Source organism: Thermoascus crustaceus (assembly GCF_041956765.1).
Source record: "Thermoascus crustaceus strain CBS 181.67 unplaced genomic scaffold VTN00scaffold_2, whole genome shotgun sequence".
NCBI lineage: Eukaryota > Fungi > Ascomycota > Eurotiomycetes > Eurotiales > Thermoascaceae > Thermoascus > Thermoascus crustaceus.
The window spans coordinates 2,473,830-2,490,509 of NW_027192528.1; the positions used below are offsets into that span (position 1 = coordinate 2,473,830).

Genomic DNA, 16,680 nt, shown 5'->3' on the forward strand with positions numbered 1-16,680 from the left:
ACGCCGGGGCGCCAGCGTCAGACACAGACGACCAGGACACTGTCTTGATCGACGGCCACTCTCTCCAGACGGCCAACTGCAGGCCAGAGTCCAGAGTCTGACCGACCCAGCCTTTCCCCCCCGTCTCCACTCCGTCAGGCCTCACGCTACTCGCAGTCCGCACCGTTCCTTCTGAGCTTCTCGCTCTGGCTGGCTGCTTGTACAAGTCCCCAAGTCTCACCTCTCCTCGCATCCCCAAATCCCAAATCCTCCATCTGCCAGACGCCCTTCTGTCCTCTCCCTTCACCCACCTCTCTCCTCCCCCCTACCGTTCTTCTCCCCTCCCCGCCCTCCGCCCGCCCATTGAGGCCTCGTGGCTTCTCTCGCGTCCCTCTTTTCCCTCTCGAGACAGCTCTCGATCCGTTGTCCAGGCGGTGTGCTGTGGCTTCGTTCCTTCCCTCCTCAGGCTGTGCGTCGTGCGGTGTTCCACGACGCGAGCTTGACCTGACGACCTTCCTCGATGGCTTCCACCGTCAACACCATGCCAGCGGCCAACGGCGCGTCTGGCAATGCTATCAACTCTTCCTCCCAGAATCCTGGCGGTGCCAGGTCATCTCTGAGATCGAGCGCAAGTCTGAAGGGGCCTGACGCCGGACGACGGCAGTCTGGCAGCCCCGTCGACGGTGGGCAGAGGTATGTGGCCAACCCAGTGCGCCTTGATTCCATGTCTTGAATCTTCTCTTTACTCGCTTGTTGCTTCACTTCCCGGATGTGTGGCTTGATCGATTGGTGTTGCCTCTGCCTCTCTCGAACAGTGACATCTGTGCCTGCCCAAGTATATGGCACGTGTCTTCAAATCAGCTGTCCTTTCCGAGCTACATCGGACGTTGGCGCCGGATGAGCTTCTCTCCATCGAGGAAGCCAATCCGTGCAGTCGTGCTTGGGAGACTGCCAATCGATCTTGCTCATTCACCTTGTTTGTTATCATACTTCGTCTTTTAAGCGCTCACTAACTGATGTGGTTTCACCGGCAGGCGCACCAACCCTCCCAAAGCGTGGACCCAAGGCACAAACCCAATAACCCAGAAACCTACATACCCGCAGCAGAACGGAAACGTTTCACATCAACATCAGAAGTCCACCTCGTCTCCCAAACAGATGGCTCCGAAAGAATCGAATACTCCGGATAGCCACGCCCACGACCGCCTTATCTTCCTCCTCACTAGTTTCATCGTAAGCTGTCGACACCCCAGCGTTCCAAAATGGACTAAGCTAATTGCTTTCAGGGCCTGCCTGCTACAATCACCACAAAGAGCGGTGACAAATTCACTGGAATCTTCTCCTCCTCGTCCTTTGAGCCTAACGAATCCACATTCATACTGAAGATGGTCCAGCGCCCTTCGGCGCAAACTGAGCAGCCCCGCACAAATGGACTAAGCGACGTGGCTAGCCCTTACCTGGGGTCACCACCGGACCACAGCATGGCCTTTGATGTCAAAGAAATTGCAGATGTTTCGGTAGCAAACGTCTCGACAGCGGATGTCACAGCCAAGCCGCAGAATGGTACGTACTTCGGATCGTCACGCTCATATTGGCCTTGATTCTGATTGATTCAGGTGCATCCACTGGATTTCGGACAGACGGTGATATATCCGGCAACCTTGCCATCCGCGAGAGGAATCTACAACGCTGGGAACCAGGTCCTGATGCAAACATCGATATGTCCCTTGAGAGCACGACGACTAGCACTGCAGGCTGGGATCAATTCGAAGCCAATGAAAGGCTATTTGGCACCACAACCAGTTATGATGAGAATCTATATACTACTCGGATTGATCGTTCAGATCCTTCCTACAAGCAGAAGGAGGCAGAGGCAGCTCGCATTGCTCGTGAAATTGAGAATTCTGCCACGGATAACGCACATGTGAGGGAGGAACGAGGTCTCGCCCCGGAGAACGATGGCGGCCATGACGAGGAAGAGAAATATAGCGGGGTCCGTCGTGACGATACCAACTTTCCGCCCCTGCAGTCAGGGCAGCCGAACAAATACACCCCACCCGCTCGCAGACCACAGGCCGTCCAACCCGCTACCTCTGGACCACCCGCAGATTCTACTGCTGCTTCTGCCCAGGTTGCAGCACCAAAACCTGCACCACAGAAGACCAATGCTACTCCAGATGTTCCTCAGGAGAAGCAGCCACAACCAGCCAAGCCAGCTCCTGCCGCTAAGCCGGCTGCCGATTCAGAGCAAAAGCCCGTCCTTGGGAAGCCTCCACCAAGCATTGCGCCTGTTCCGAAACGCCCGGAGAACGCAACTGCGAATGTGGAGACGGAAGTGCTGGATCATTTCCGACAGTTTGCTAACAGCGAGAAACTGAAGATGCAAGAGCGCCGCCGTAACCAAGCTTCCTACGACCGGACTATAAAACTTAATGAGCTGATGAAGTTCTCCAAGAACTTCAAGCTTGCCACCCCAGTGCCAAAAGATCTGGTGCCCATTCTCGCAAAGGACCCCAGCAAGCAGGAAGAGATCATTGAACGGGCGCAACGGCAGGCGGAGGAGAAGATGGCGGCCAAAGCAACACCCGTTTCCACTGAGCAGAAGCCTGTTACTCGAGCTCCAGCACCTGCTCGCTGTGATGCTGGGACAGTTCCCCCTTCAGCTCCCTCTGACCGCCAGAATTATCCTCGTGGCCGTCAGGGTTATCCTCCGACTGGGCCACATGTTGGCCAGGGCGGTCGGATGCATCAGACAATGCATCCGGGACGTGCTGGTACCGGCTTGCTTAGTCACCGCCTAGCTGACAACTTGCAGCAACAAAAGCGCGCTGCAATGGGCCCTGTCCCTACGCCTTTGCCTATTCAGGATGTGCGGATGCCCCCCAGTGGTCCCGTTAGTGACCAGTCTGGCGTCTCCAGCCCGAGCAAGGCTCAAACACCTACATCTGGCGCCTCAACCAAGTTCAATGTGAGAGCCATGGAATTCAAGCCCAATCCGGCAGCGAGCACCTTCACCCCTGGCGCTTCAGGCATCTCTTCCAGTCCGGGATCCATCTACAGAGGCCGTTCAGTATCCCGCGCCACCAGCCCAGCGGCGTTTTTCGGTGCGAAGAAGCCAGTGCCGACTTCTGAGCGGCCATCTCTCAACGACCAATTCAACCCTATCAAGCGGATGAAGAAAGAGAGTGCGGAGCAGACTGATAAGGATTACACGTTCAATGGCGGAATTCCTCCACCATACAAGACTCCGCCGACGTGGGATGTCGCCCCCGGTAACGAAGAGAAGTCCTACGCCAATATGTTCAAGCTGCCTGTCGCTGTGCCATCGATCTCTCCTCAGGGTCGCGTCACATCGAACCCTCAGCCGCCTCACCAGCATCAACTTCCATTCCATCTCCAGCAAGGAAGCCAGGGTATTCCACCGACCACTGGCCCACCACACGGCCCTCACCATTTGCATCCTCAGCATCACGGATCCGCACCGCACTTCGATGACCATCACCGGATGCAGATGTCCGCGTCCACGTCGCAGATTTTCCCCTCTCCCAGACTTCAGCACAGCCACGTTACGTACCCATCCCCAATGGGGCCGCATGCACAGCTGGCTTTCGGCCAGCCGATGCCGCAATTCTACATGAATCAGGGAGCCCCCCAGCCGCATATGCGTCCCTACCCAGGAGCTCCGCAGTTTGTGAATCCACAGAACGGAATGGGCGCTCCTATGATGGTACAACAACCCTCGGGTGGCCCATACATGGGAATGCCTCAGGGAATGGCACCGTATACTCCTCAAATGCAAATGTACTCTCCGAACCCCGGCCATGCCTATCCCCAGCATGCCGCTCCACCCCCTCAGCCCCACAGCGGGTATCCAAGTCCCAGCCGTGGTGCGCCAATGATGATGCATCAAGGCTCCCAGCCAGGACAGCCACCGCAGCCTGTGGTGTTCATGACCCCTGGACAGCATGGACAACCTGTGTACGCGGCTCAACAGCCTGGTCACAGTAAGAATCAGTCCTTTGATTTTACCACGCAGTTTCAGATGGCTAACCATATACAGTGCCCCCTGTCCGCGCGAGCTATCCACCACAGCAACCTCATTTCTCGTCTAGCCCTCACCAAGTGCATCATTACCCTCCTCATCAGCACCGGGCGCCAAGCAATAGCTATAACCAGATGCCTCAGATGGTCCCTCACATGCCTTCTCAGCCCCCACCTGCTGTCGCATCTGGACCTCATCCTCCCGAAGCTACTACGGATGAAGTTAAATGAGGCGCTTGACTTTCTAACCGTCCCTGCGGAAGCATACCGTCCTGCTCGCCAATTTTCAGGACTGTTTGCTCCGAGCCTTTTAACGTGCTTGACCTGACCAGGCGTACTATTCGTATTTGATAGCTTGCATTTAGCGTGGCACTAAATTCCTACAATTGTTCAAAACTAGTTTCTTTTGCGCTTTCACTTCTCTACACTGGTCGCAGCATTCTGAAAGTATATCAGCTTGTCGTGAACAGGCTACTGACAATACTGCTGGTGAGTCGCTCGAAAATTCTAGATGCGAGGTTGAGAGCGGCGCAATTAATCCTCGCTTTTTACAGGACTGGATAGAACGCAAGAACGATCTTTTTATGGGATAAGAGTCGAATAAACGGTCGGACAGTTATCATTTACAGTAAGGACAGCTCTAACTCGGCAAAAAGTTAGCAGCGGGGAAAGCAATGTGATGGTCCGGCTATGGCAGTTCCGACTATTCGCGAGTGCCTGTTGGCAAAAAATGTGAACGAGACGCTCGGTGATGGTCAGCAACTTGCAAGTTTCGCAAGGCCTGATATTGTTCTCGATACATCTCCATACTGCACCTATCGCTGTGGAATTATCGATCCCAATCGGGAATGAATTCGGTCCAGGCCGGGGTGGGCGGATGGGGCAAACTGGAAGCTGATCTTGCTTCCTGCTGGCTGCATTTCTTTACCGACGTTCAACTACTCATTTGACGTGCGGGATGACGGAGCTTGTGAGAGTGGGGGCAAGGTTGGAAGCGAGCAGGATCGGTTTCTTTTCGTGGTCAAGGGGATGAATAGTTAGTAGCGTGATGATGATGAGATGACGCGGATCTGTTGCTGTTCACTGGTGCTTTTTTTTCAGTGGCTGAACAAGGAGTCCTTGCGAGGTTGAGATTACAGAAGCGGGAAATTATGCAAGTTGCCGCTTCCAAGTAAGAACGAACTCGATGATAATGCCAGGACGATTATATTCTCTATGAGCCAACGCCGTGTCAACAACACGTAAACTGACCAGCCTCGCCTTGTGCGAACTTGGATGGTAGTTACAAACTGCCCAGTTTGTATTAAGGCACATATACACTTAGAAACTCCGTAGAGGGATGTACATCAGGATGGATAATAATCCTTGGTCACAAAACGACGCATGGCACCCGGAGGGGCTCGTCAGATCAACCCTGCCTATACAGATCAATTAGCTCATGCACTAGAAGAACTAGAAAGATATTCACCACTGTGCTTGAAAAAATCAAGGGAAACAAACCCAACATCTCCTCAGGTCTTTTCAGTTTCTAATTTGGACATCATCCAAGACCAAAGAAGGGGGGAGGACGAAACCGCGGTGCTATGTATCCCCCAACTTCCCCGTCCGCAAAGAAGATAGTGACCAGACAGATGCGCAAGCGCGACAGGACCAGGGACAGAAAGGAAGAAAAGGAAGAAAGCCTCATCAACGAGTCCGAGAGACCCCCCGAAGCTTCCTCTCCACCCCACCGCATCCATTGACTTTTTGCTCCACCAGCACGAGAAGGGGACAGATAGAGAGCCGAGAACAAGAAACAAAGATTCCACGTTCCTGTCTTCCATCTTAACCTTCCATCTTTTTCTTTTCTCTCCTCTGGCAGTTTTCGGAAGAGATAAATGTCTGCCGCAGCCGTTAGTTCCTAAGCTCCCTCATGGAGGCGCAGCGGAGGCAGGAACCCCAGTATGCGGCAGCCTTTTCTGTTTGATGTACACATGTCTCTCCAAGGTTTATTAACCCCACAACTGTAGGGTTAATTACTGTGCCGTGGACCTTGCGGCTCAGATCCTCGTGCCTTTTAAAATCATGCGCCTGCCGTTTTTTCCTTGCCTTTCTCTTGAAAGGTGAGGTGAGGAGAGAAGAGGAAAAAGGAGAGGGGAAAGATGGTTTGAAAGACAGGTGGGATTCTAAGCTCCCTGCCCTGCTCCTTCCCGCGCGTGGTAAGAAACAAGAAGCCAAGAAAGAACGGCTTGTCGAGAAGGAAGGAAGGAACAACGGTCAAAGGATACCCGGACTGATTGCGTCCTCAGCCTTCTTCCTCCTTCTGTTCTGACCGTTCTCTGTCTGTCTGTCACTACCCTCCCATCTGCTTCCAGGAAAAATGTTAGGGGAGCACCATCGGCGCATTGAAACTCGTCTCCACGCCCTTTTTGATAACTCGCGGTCATACCTTTTACCATTTGACATCATTGGAGATGTGGGGGATTGTTGTGGGGGAAGTTGAAGGGTGGTGATGGTAAAGGAAATAGATAATACTTACCCTCACCAAGCATGTTTTGTTGTAATTTGTGATGTTAGATACCTCAGGTAAAAGAAGAGCATTGGAGGTTCCAGGTTTTCCACAACCAGAACGCTGCTGAGGACGCGATATAACATCTCGACGCCACCGAGGAATATATGTCTGAAGGCGTGTGGCGCCTGTCAACACGCCGCGTCCATGGGGGTGGTGGCGATGGGTCGCGCTAAACCCGATTAGGACGGAAGATATTCGGGCCAGCGAGCTGCAGACAAGAGAAGATGCCCCCAGGCTGGATTTCTCCGCTGCTCTGGAGATCGGGTTTTTTGTCCCGTTTACAACCTGCTGTTAGCGGGGATTCTGTTGTAAACGCTCCTCTTTTCACCCCGGGGCCTTGGAACCCCTCCCCTCTCTAACACGCGCCCTGTGCGATCGATCTATTTGTGGTTTCCCGCGACGTGAGGCGGAGGGATATACTTGGATAACCGCTGAATTCCTGACTTCTCCGCAATGGATTTTTTGAAATCGGCGGTGGCCTCGGCGATCGCCAAGGGCAGTTCGTTTCCTTATTCTCTCGGGGATAGAGTCGACAATGGCGAGTCAATCTGGGCGCTCCATAATGCCACGAAACGGGTACTGCCCCTCCGTCAGCATCTACCACCTATCTGGTCTGACCACAGAAGCTAATGCGTTTTTTTATTCGGCTCCTGCATAGGACGATGGCTCAGACTGCAGTGTATTCACTTTCGATATCAATGCGAATAAGTCACGGCTACCACTGGCCAAAAATGCGATGCGCAAGCTGCGGACCTTGAGGCACCCGGGTGTTATTAAAGTGCTGGACACGATTGAGGTAGGCAGTCGCCATGGATGCCAGGGGAATCGTCGGCTGTCACACAACGGTTGCACAAATGCTGATTGAGGCATAGACAGACACCAATATCTACGTTGTGACGGAGAGAGTCGTGCCGTTGTCGTGGTCCGTAAAGCGGAGAAGCGTGAGCGAGGAGACCGCGAAGTGGGGGCTGTATACTGTTGCCGTAAGTAGAAGCATTATTTTACTATCCTGCTTGCTTGATGCTGACGGGATGGTGTTGTAGTCGACGCTGAAATTTATAAATGAAGATGCCTCGTCTGTCCACGGCGCCGTGCGAGTCTCGTCTGTGTTCACGAGTGAGAGCGGGGAGTGGAAGCTTGGAGGATTCGAAGTATTAAGCTCCATGAAGGACGATGATGCAATAATATATGTTAGTTGCATTCCTTTTTGCCTTTTATGACGAGGCGCCAGGTCCGCTGACAAAGGAATGTAGACGTACGGCAGCCTTATCCCCGACGCTGCACGATACAGTCCACCGGAAATTAGCAAGGGCGGCTGGGAGACGATCAAGCGGAACCCCCTGGCAGCCGTTGATGCATACGGCCTTGGAATTTTGGTATATGAGGTCTTTAATGGAAGTTTCTCGGGCGGAGATCAAGTCGGCAAGACGACGAACATACCCCCGAGTATGCATCAGAGTTATAAGCGACTATGCACCGCAAATCCTAAGCTACGGCTTAGTCCCGGGCATTTTGTGGAGCAGGGAAAGAAGAGCGGTGGATTCTTCGAGACGCCGTTGATCCGGGTGACGACGGATATTGACAGTCTTGGACTGAAGAGTGATGCCGAGAGGGAGGCATTTATTAAGTATTTTGTTCCTCTTGCAACTGCTATGAGGCCTTGATGGAACAGGTTACTGATTGAACTAGTGAACTCGACTCGCTATCCGATGACTTCCCTGCGGAGTTCATGAAGATGAAAGTCCTTCCGGAGCTGCTCAAATCTGTCGAGTTCGGCGGTGGCGGACCGAAGGTCCTTGCGGCCATTTTAAAGATTGGCGCGACCCTTTCGAGTGACGAGTTCTCGGCGAAGCTCACACCCGTGATCGTGCGCTTGTTTGCAAACCCTGATAGAGCCCTGCGGGTTTGCTTGCTGGACAATCTGCCGTTGATGATCGATAATCTGCCTCAGAAGGTGGTCAATGACAAGATCTTTCCACATATGGTGAGTCGTACTGTAGCATAGGATTACATACGGCCATATAGGCTGACAGTTCTAGACATCTGGTTTCACGGACGTTGCGCCTATTGTTCGAGAGACGACCGTGAAGGCTGTTCTGACGGTCGTCAACAAACTCTCTGACCGGACCATCAATGGGGATCTGCTCAAGTTCCTGGCACGGACGGCAAACGATGAGCAGCCTGGCATCCGGACAAATACCACCATCTGTCTGGGCAAGATTGCTAAGAATCTGGGGCAGAGTGTATGTCACAGTTCGTCGAGTTTAAGGGTGGAATTATACTGACGACGGTCATAGTCGAGATCAAGGGTTCTCATTGCAGCTTTCTCAAGATCACTTAGAGATCCCTTCGTCCATGCCCGGAATGCTGGTCTTCTCGCCCTCGCGGCGACAATGGAATATTTCACCGAAGATGACTGTGCAACAAAAATTCTACCTGCTATTTGCCCGTCTTTGCTTGACAAGGAGAAGTAAGATCACACATTACTCGGTTCCATCTTATCCATTACTGACAGTAAAATAGGCTTGTCAGAGATCAGGCGAACAAGACAATAGACCTGTATCTGCAGCGCATCCGGAAGTACAGCAGCACCATGGCTGAAACGGCGCTCCCGTCGTCAAATGCGTCAGAGGTTACCAATAATAATAATAATAACGCAGCCCGCATAGGAACATCCAACGACACGTCCTGGGCAGGATGGGCAATTTCCTCCTTTACGAACAAAGTCACTGCAGCCAGGGGCGAGATTCAGCCAACATCCAACGGCAGCGGGTCTGCTGCGACAGAAACTGCCCGCTCAGCGTCCGTGCCTCGACCGGCGACGTCGTCACCGTCGATGCAGTCAGGTGCTTCAAAAGATACATTACGTCCCACGCCATCACTTGTACGCTCGTCTTCTTATCAGCAGCCTACGCAACCGAAAGAGGAGGAGGAGGCGGACGACGTCTACGATGCATGGAGCGCCATGGACGACGACGATGACCAAGGACAGCAGGAGAAGGAAGAGACCTTCCTTGACACGGCAGCGAAATCCCCTAGTGCTTCCAGCCCAGCACGGACGTCGACTTCCGCAGCCGTCCCATTCGACGACGGCGGCGAACCCGACTTTGCGGGCTGGCTGGCTGCACAGTCCAAGGCCCAAGCAAAGAAGCCGCTTCCCAAGGGATTGTCCAAATCTGCGTCGACCAAGGGAACGGCCACGCGGACTACAACCACGACTGCGGCGAAACCGAAGTCACCAGCGCCCGCAAAGCAGATCGACACGAAGCCAAAGGACGAGGATGACGACGATGGGTGGGGAGATGCGTGGGATTGATTGGTAGACCCCTTGAGATACCTCATCTGGCTTCGTTTTCGGTTTCTGTCTTGCATCCATGTGTGTCATTTTTATATACCAGCATCGCGGGTGAGGAGTTTCGGAATGGTGGGCCCGTAATGGCCTCGTATCTATTCACTGGCGGCAGGGTACCGTACATAGTAATGAATACTGAACGATAGTTCTTTGTTTTATACTCGCCTGTATGATCTTTTTTATGTGGCTCTTCCTCGCCTTGGACCAACGTCGCTATTTAGAAGATCCACGGACTGCTGACTGCTATACGCCATACATTCATAGCTCCGATGAAGACCTGGCCCGTCGAAATATCAAGGAGTTCTAATAAATACTTACTATACTCTCGGCACACATGTTGTTGTCCAGTGGAAGGAGGATATCATACTGATCCTACGGTGTAGTATAGTACTGTATATTATTTAGGGCTGCTATTCTCGGGTTGATTGGATATCGGTGATGCATCGTCGGAAAATGTATCCGCTCTACCTTTTATGCCCTGCTGTGTAGTAATTGCAGCGATCATCCACTGAGACAACCTTCATCTTTTCTTTTCTCCTTTCTAGATGCCAATATGAAGCTGTTGATGGGCATATGCATCTGTACTGCTTAGAGCTTTTATAACGCGCGGCCACCAGGACCCCTGTCCATCCAATGCATGTCAGCCTCAAAACGAGCTGAGCTAGTCTTCGCCCGACGTCCAACGTCGACTTCGACAACGACATCGACATCTCAATGTAGCCTCGATACTTGAGGAGTTGATGCTATTTGGATAATATAATGTCCATTCAATACATGCACTGTTATTAAGGGCGTTGATCTTGCTTTTCCCTCTGTTTGCGTGGATTATTGTCTTCAAGTTCTATTTACACTGCTGCCTACCGATCGCGCCTGACATGCTATTGTTTCCTTTCTGTCTTGACACGCGTGCATCTCAATAATCAAGCTACCGCTAGCTGACTGAAGCCATTAGCATCATCACCTGATCGTCGACTTGGCTCCATGTCTTCTACGGTGATTCCGGACGAGGCTCCTCCGCCCTATGCGGCCGTCGATCCGCTGCTGTCGCAGGCCGACAACAGCAGCAGCAGCAACGGTGACGTCTCAACGATAGTCCCCCAGCGGCCAATTCAACTTCCTCTCCGTCTCCGTGGCGGCGAGGCACCGGCATACGACACCATCACCCCCTTCGATGGATCATCAAGCTCTGTGTCGGGGGAACAAGAACAACTTCCGTCATCCTCCCCGTCCATCATCTCACCTGTCAACTTTGCTTCTGCGGCGGGGTTCTTTGAAGAGCGACCTCCTCCCCCCATCGTCGACCAGGATGAGGTCGAGATTCTCCAGCACCAAATGACCATCTACCCCCGGAGCCAGGCCAAAGACTTCCCCCGCCGCCCCCGTTGCTGGAACCCGCGGGCAGATGGGACTGAGACCGAAATCACCCAGCAGGACTGGGACACCTTTTTGAACTTCCTGTTCCCGCCGCATTTGGGGCCCGCGGCCTCGTCCGCCCACCTGCCCCGCCGGGTGAGGGCAGAGGTCGCGCGGGACCGTAAAGATCGACCGCAGGAGACGGACGAGGAGCGTGAGGCGCGCATCGCGGCTGTCATTGCGGAATGGAACCAGGGATTTTTCCTGCCCCGGGGGACGTGCATCTCGTGGGTGTATGTGAAGAATCTCGAGGCCACGCCGGCGTCGCCGTTATGTCCGAGATGCTATCCCGCTGCGACCAAGGCGACGCAGGTGTCGCGGAATCGTGGACAAGCTCGTTCCGGCTCGGAGTCTCTGGAGGAACAGGAACAGGTTCCTAGATCTGTACCTGTGGAATCGGAGAGGCTTCGACGGTCGAGCATCAATGAACAGACGAACTCCAGTCAGTCTGTTGGTCCGCAGGGTCCGTCCGAATCCAGCACTTCTGCGACAAATTTCCCTCCTTTTAAACCGTTTACTCCGTGGAGTTTACTCCACGGAGGGCCCAATATCAATGGGCCTACACCTCCTAAGCACTTCTCCTGGGGCTGGCCTTCCCAATCTCCAGGTCTGCCTCGCGGGCCCCCGTCTTGTGCTGGCCCACCTTGGAGAGGGATGGGGAGTAGCCCCTTCAGCTGGATGAGCCAGCTGGGCGCCCGCGCCCAAGAGTACGGAGAATGGATCAGTGAGCAGGCCCAGCAGTACGGGAGGTTGGCAGAGGAACATGCCCGGGCCCAGGGACAGTGGGTCGAGCAGCAGGCTGAATATCATGGGAGACAGATCGAGCAGATGGCTGATTCCCTCAGTAACTTGAACTTGAATAACATCAGTAGCAGCACCACCACCAGCAGTGGCAGCAGTTGTGCATGGTCTTCAGACTCGCGATCTGCTCGCCGTTCTCGACGGAACAACACCAACAGCAGGAACAACCGTCCCCGCGGCTCGTCTACTAGTTCCACCTCATCAGACTCGTCCCTCTCCTCGATCGACTCCATCTCAACAACATCTGATTTAGACGCTACGGACCTGGCCACCGTCCGCGCAGAGCTCCTGTCCCTGGACGACTACCACCACCGCGACCTCCACGCCGCGGCCGTGGCCCTGCGCCACAAACTCGAGGATCTGCAGCAGTCCCGCCGTCGGGCCCGCTTTAACAATGGTGGCTGCGGCGGCCGCGGGTTCGGTGGCAGGAGCTGGGGCGGTTGGGGTCCGCATTATCACTTTCATTCTGGGTTTGGACGCGGTCGGGGCTGGTGGGAGTCGCCTGACCAGGGACAGCGGAACGAGCGGGTGAAGGATGAGATGCGCGCCGTGAAGAAAGCGTTTAAGAATGTGGTGCGCCGTGCGAGGCGGGAGGAGAGGGAGATCCGGCGCAGGCGGAGCAGGGCAGAGCGCGAGGAGAGGAGGCGCGGGAAAAGAAATACTACATCCCTGGAATCTGGAAATAACCCCGATGCTGACGCTGCCACTGCTAGGGGCAGGGACGTCCGCAGTTCAGACGTGCACCCTCCAGTTCTGACTCCAAGCAGCACCGTCTCCTCCGCCTCGGACACTACCACTAGCCCGCCATCATCCAACATGAGCATCAGCAGCACCAGCAGCTGCTGTAGCAACAAGGACTCCCCCTCAAAAGCCCACGAAGACGCACAGAAGCGTCCAGCCAAAGAAGCGCAGAAACTTGCCAAGGAACAACGCAAGGGGGAGGACAGGCTTCGAAGGGAGGAAGAGAGGAAAGCCAGGCATGCTTCTAGAAGAAGTACTAACAACGCCACGTGCGGGATCGGGGCTCAGGAATGCGGGCGGAGCGGGGCCTGGGGTGAAAGCGGAAGCGGGGGCGGGGACCAGGCTGGTGATGGGGCGTAAGAGAGCGGAGCCGGTTTGACGGTTTTGTCCTTGAAGGGAAGGGAAGAGGCAGCAGCGCGTGGGAGGAGTGGATGAGATCTAATATCCTTTTTTCTTTTTACTACATCATTTAGTCTGTTCTATTATTTACTATCGTACTATCCCCATATATCCCCTCTCCTCTATTTTCCTGCAGAACATCCAGGAAGAAGTCAGAGTTAACAGTCAAGACGATGAGACGATAAGATCATGAAATTGAAGCATGAGAAGCGACTTTGATTGGATATGAATTATGAATGGATTACTTGGTTAGCAAGCAAGCAAGTAAGCAAGCGAGCGGAAGACAGAGGCGTGAAACTCCGCCCGATTTCCTCATATCACAGGTTGCAGCAGCATCGGGTAGCAAATATCAGTCATTATGAGCGATAAGGCTCTGGATCCGGATCGGACAGCTTTAGTCGCACCTGCCTTCTTTTCTTCTATCGCTGATGACATGGGGCATGTGATCGGTGGGCTGGGAGTATAAACCCCCCTCTTTTTTCTCTTCCGCAAGGTTTCCTTCCGCGAACGTGGAATAGAAATTCTCCCGACTTGTCGAGAAAAGCGAATTACCTATCTACCTAAGTAGCAAGAACATAACGAACTCGGAAGTTGTTGAGTGACAACCCCACTGGAGGCGAGCTTTTTAGCTAAAGTTAGGGTAAAATTTAAAGTAAAATTATGATATTCGCGGGCTGCATGCGTCTATTGGCAGCTCTATTGAACCTTCCTTACCTACCTTACTAGCGCATCATTATTATCACTATTACTATTACTAACCGGTTATAGAAATGTAGAAGGAGGGCACGTGAAGGGAACGCGCAACCCAACAAGCAATCCAATATCCTGCTCCTGCCAGTCGGGCCCTCAGCTGGGGCGGTCGTGGTAGGTCACCCTTACCTTCAGTTCTATCTACTGTAGTACTCATTACAGACCCTAGACAAAACTTCCCAACGCAGATCAAAATATGTATAGGTACCTATACAAAAGCGGCAAGTTGGGGGGGGGGGTAGCAAGCCAGCGCCGAATTTTATGCCATGAGTCCGGAGCGTGTATTCATACATGTACTAGTATGCGATGCCAGCGCCATGGACGAAATGTACACAGTACATATGTACTTACTGCACAGTAGATACCATGGTAGAAATTACAGTAGATAAGTATTTATCCTATTCCCCCAGGCTCGTTTCTCAGGAGGGGGGGGGGGGGGGGAAAGGTTCATTCGATATGCATCATATTTCAATTTCGGTCAGTTTAGTTCAGTCGGATTGGTCACCTGTATATATAGTAGCTAGGTATCCAATGCCTAGTTATCTACCTGATGCGTTAACAAAGAATAAAGACTGACTGACTGATGAGCGCAATTCTATACAGAAAAGTAGTGTGATGAAGCACGAAGCGAAGACTTCTTTGGCCAATAGTCCCAATCGACAGGCAGCGGACCCATTGCCATTGCCATTGCCATTGCCATTTTTTCTTTTTGTTTCCAGACAAGTCTATACAACAGACCATGACCTATCTATACGAAAGAGAGAGAGAGAGAGATAGCAAGTACAACATACATGTACATACACTATCACGATGACTTCACACTCTCATTCCTCTCCACCAGATCCCCGACCCCAAGACCCCGGCCAACCTTCACCCTGACCATCTTCTCCTTCTCCTTCCCATCCTCCTTCTTCCCCAACGACCCGACCTCGTCGCCCTCGTCCTGGTTGTCGTCATCGCCGCCATCCCCACTCTTCTTCTCACCGCCCTCTTTCTTCGATTCCTTCTGACCGTCGTCATCGGGCTCGCTCCAGTCCACCCACATGTTCTTCAGGTCCATGCGCATCGCGTACGCGTCCTCCCCGTCGGCGTAGTACTTGCTCTCGACCTTCTCGACCTCGAAGCCCAGCGTATCGCGGTACAGGCGCAGCGCGGCGGTGTTGGAGACGCGGACGTGTAGGGAGACGTAGTGCGCGCGGTGCGATTCGGCCATTGCGCGTTCTGTAGGCGGATAGTTGGTTAGTTGCGATTTAGCCAATAATAGGTGAAAAGTATACATTGAACAGGCAGTCGGTTGGGATATAGGGTGACGTATGCTTCCTGCGCACGCAAGTGGGCCTGGGCCAGACATTGGTGATGTCTCGGAATTCGGCAGCAGGCATAGAAAGAAAAGGAAAAAAGCAGGAAATTATAGTTCTGATGTAGGGTGACGTAGCAGAACAGAAACACAAGAGAAAGGCGGAAATAGCATCATGTTGAATAGCCTCACGTTGACAGGATTGAAGGGGGACAAGAAACAAGACGAAAAGGAACCGGGTACGTACGACTCATCCGCATCAGCCTCTCCGCGATGCCCAGCCGTCGATGCGTCCGCATCACACTCAGACTCGTAATATGCCCATGTGGCACCCCGTCTACCGGCTCCTCTTCCATCTTGGCCAGCACGTAACCCACCACCTTGGGGTACTCTTCTCCTCCGACGCCCGCGCCGGAGAGCTTCTTGTTGTGGCGGTAGCCGTTCTTGGGCCGCATAACGGCCACGAAGCTCAGCTGCGGCCAGGTGAGCGCATGGTAGAGGTAGTATTTGAGGAAGTAGTTCTCGGGAAGGTTAGTGATGTTGCAGGTCTGGATGGAGGGGAGGAGGTTGATGTAGGAGGGGTAGGACGAGAGCGGGAGGATGTCGACCATTGTTGGATGCTGACGCCGTCCGTCCGGACGGATGAAGACGAATTCAATTAATGGAGGAAAATATGTAGACGGACTGGGAAGGTCATACAAAGTAGTATGAACAGCGAGCGCACGTTGATATCGACTCGGTGCGACGGACACAGGCTCTGCGGAGATGAAGTGTGAGGCTTGAGAGATCTCGCGCTAAACCCGATGGGGCGCCGAGCTTGGGGTCTCCGTCTCCTCATCGCTCGCACAGGACGCGGTCAGGTCTGTAAACCAGATCCAAAATACAGCATGGGTGTCCTAGATCTACGGGTATGTAAATCCCTACTCCAAGCATAAGCGAAGAGGTACAGCTGAACTGACATACTACTTCGCAGAACCATCCCTGCAGACCTCGACATCCTCGGGCCTCAACATCCCTTTCATGTCAGCGATCTGTTGACTGATACCCAATCTCATTTATCCAGTCTGATGTGCCGTCAGCAATACTTTCTAGACGTGCACGGCAGGATTAATAGGCTATACTTTGTTCAGTCTTGATATGCACAGACTGAAGCCCTGATAACAATATGGTATTTCCAAATCCCGGAAGCTCCAGTAGCCACCACCAATGAGGTGAGTGTATCCAGAAACTATGCAACCTCTATGTCCAATCCGTGCGACCACAACCACAAGTGGTATTAATATGAAAATGCACAGCCAATCGAAACCAAAACTCAATCAACTTCCATATACAATAAGCAAAAAAGGACACTCAAAA

At 53.1% G+C, this 16,680-nt stretch overlaps 4 protein-coding genes across 4 annotated transcripts; 3 read left to right on the plus strand and 1 right to left on the minus strand.

Annotated features, from left to right (window-relative positions):
• Nucleotides 1–499: 499 nt before the first annotated feature.
• Nucleotides 500–4,251, plus strand: VTN00DRAFT_4427 (uncharacterized protein; the record flags this gene model as incomplete). The annotated part of the gene is made up of 5 exons (XM_069430853.1): nucleotides 500–672; nucleotides 1,014–1,212; nucleotides 1,266–1,542; nucleotides 1,596–3,983; nucleotides 4,040–4,251. The coding sequence occupies 5 exons, from the start codon at nucleotides 500–502 to the stop codon at nucleotides 4,249–4,251; spliced, it is 3,249 nt and encodes a 1,082-aa protein (XP_069289947.1).
• A 2,773-nt stretch (nucleotides 4,252–7,024) lies between these two features.
• VTN00DRAFT_4428 (uncharacterized protein) lies at nucleotides 7,025–9,887 on the plus strand (the record flags this gene model as incomplete). Its single annotated transcript, XM_069430854.1, has 9 exons — nucleotides 7,025–7,147; nucleotides 7,230–7,367; nucleotides 7,444–7,554; nucleotides 7,615–7,761; nucleotides 7,825–8,198; nucleotides 8,261–8,555; nucleotides 8,611–8,814; nucleotides 8,869–9,041; nucleotides 9,095–9,887. 9 exons carry the CDS (start codon nucleotides 7,025–7,027, stop codon nucleotides 9,885–9,887), a joined length of 2,358 nt encoding a protein of 785 aa, XP_069289948.1.
• A 1,017-nt stretch (nucleotides 9,888–10,904) lies between these two features.
• VTN00DRAFT_4429 (uncharacterized protein) lies at nucleotides 10,905–13,238 on the plus strand (the record flags this gene model as incomplete). The annotated part of the gene is made up of 1 exon (XM_069430855.1): nucleotides 10,905–13,238. The coding sequence occupies one exon, from the start codon at nucleotides 10,905–10,907 to the stop codon at nucleotides 13,236–13,238; it is 2,334 nt and encodes a 777-aa protein (XP_069289949.1).
• A 1,594-nt stretch (nucleotides 13,239–14,832) lies between these two features.
• Nucleotides 14,833–15,935, minus strand: VTN00DRAFT_4430 (uncharacterized protein; the record flags this gene model as incomplete). Its single annotated transcript, XM_069430857.1, has 2 exons — nucleotides 14,833–15,248; nucleotides 15,572–15,935. 2 exons carry the CDS (start codon nucleotides 15,933–15,935, stop codon nucleotides 14,833–14,835), a joined length of 780 nt encoding a protein of 259 aa, XP_069289950.1.
• Nucleotides 15,936–16,680: the final 745 nt, after the last annotated feature.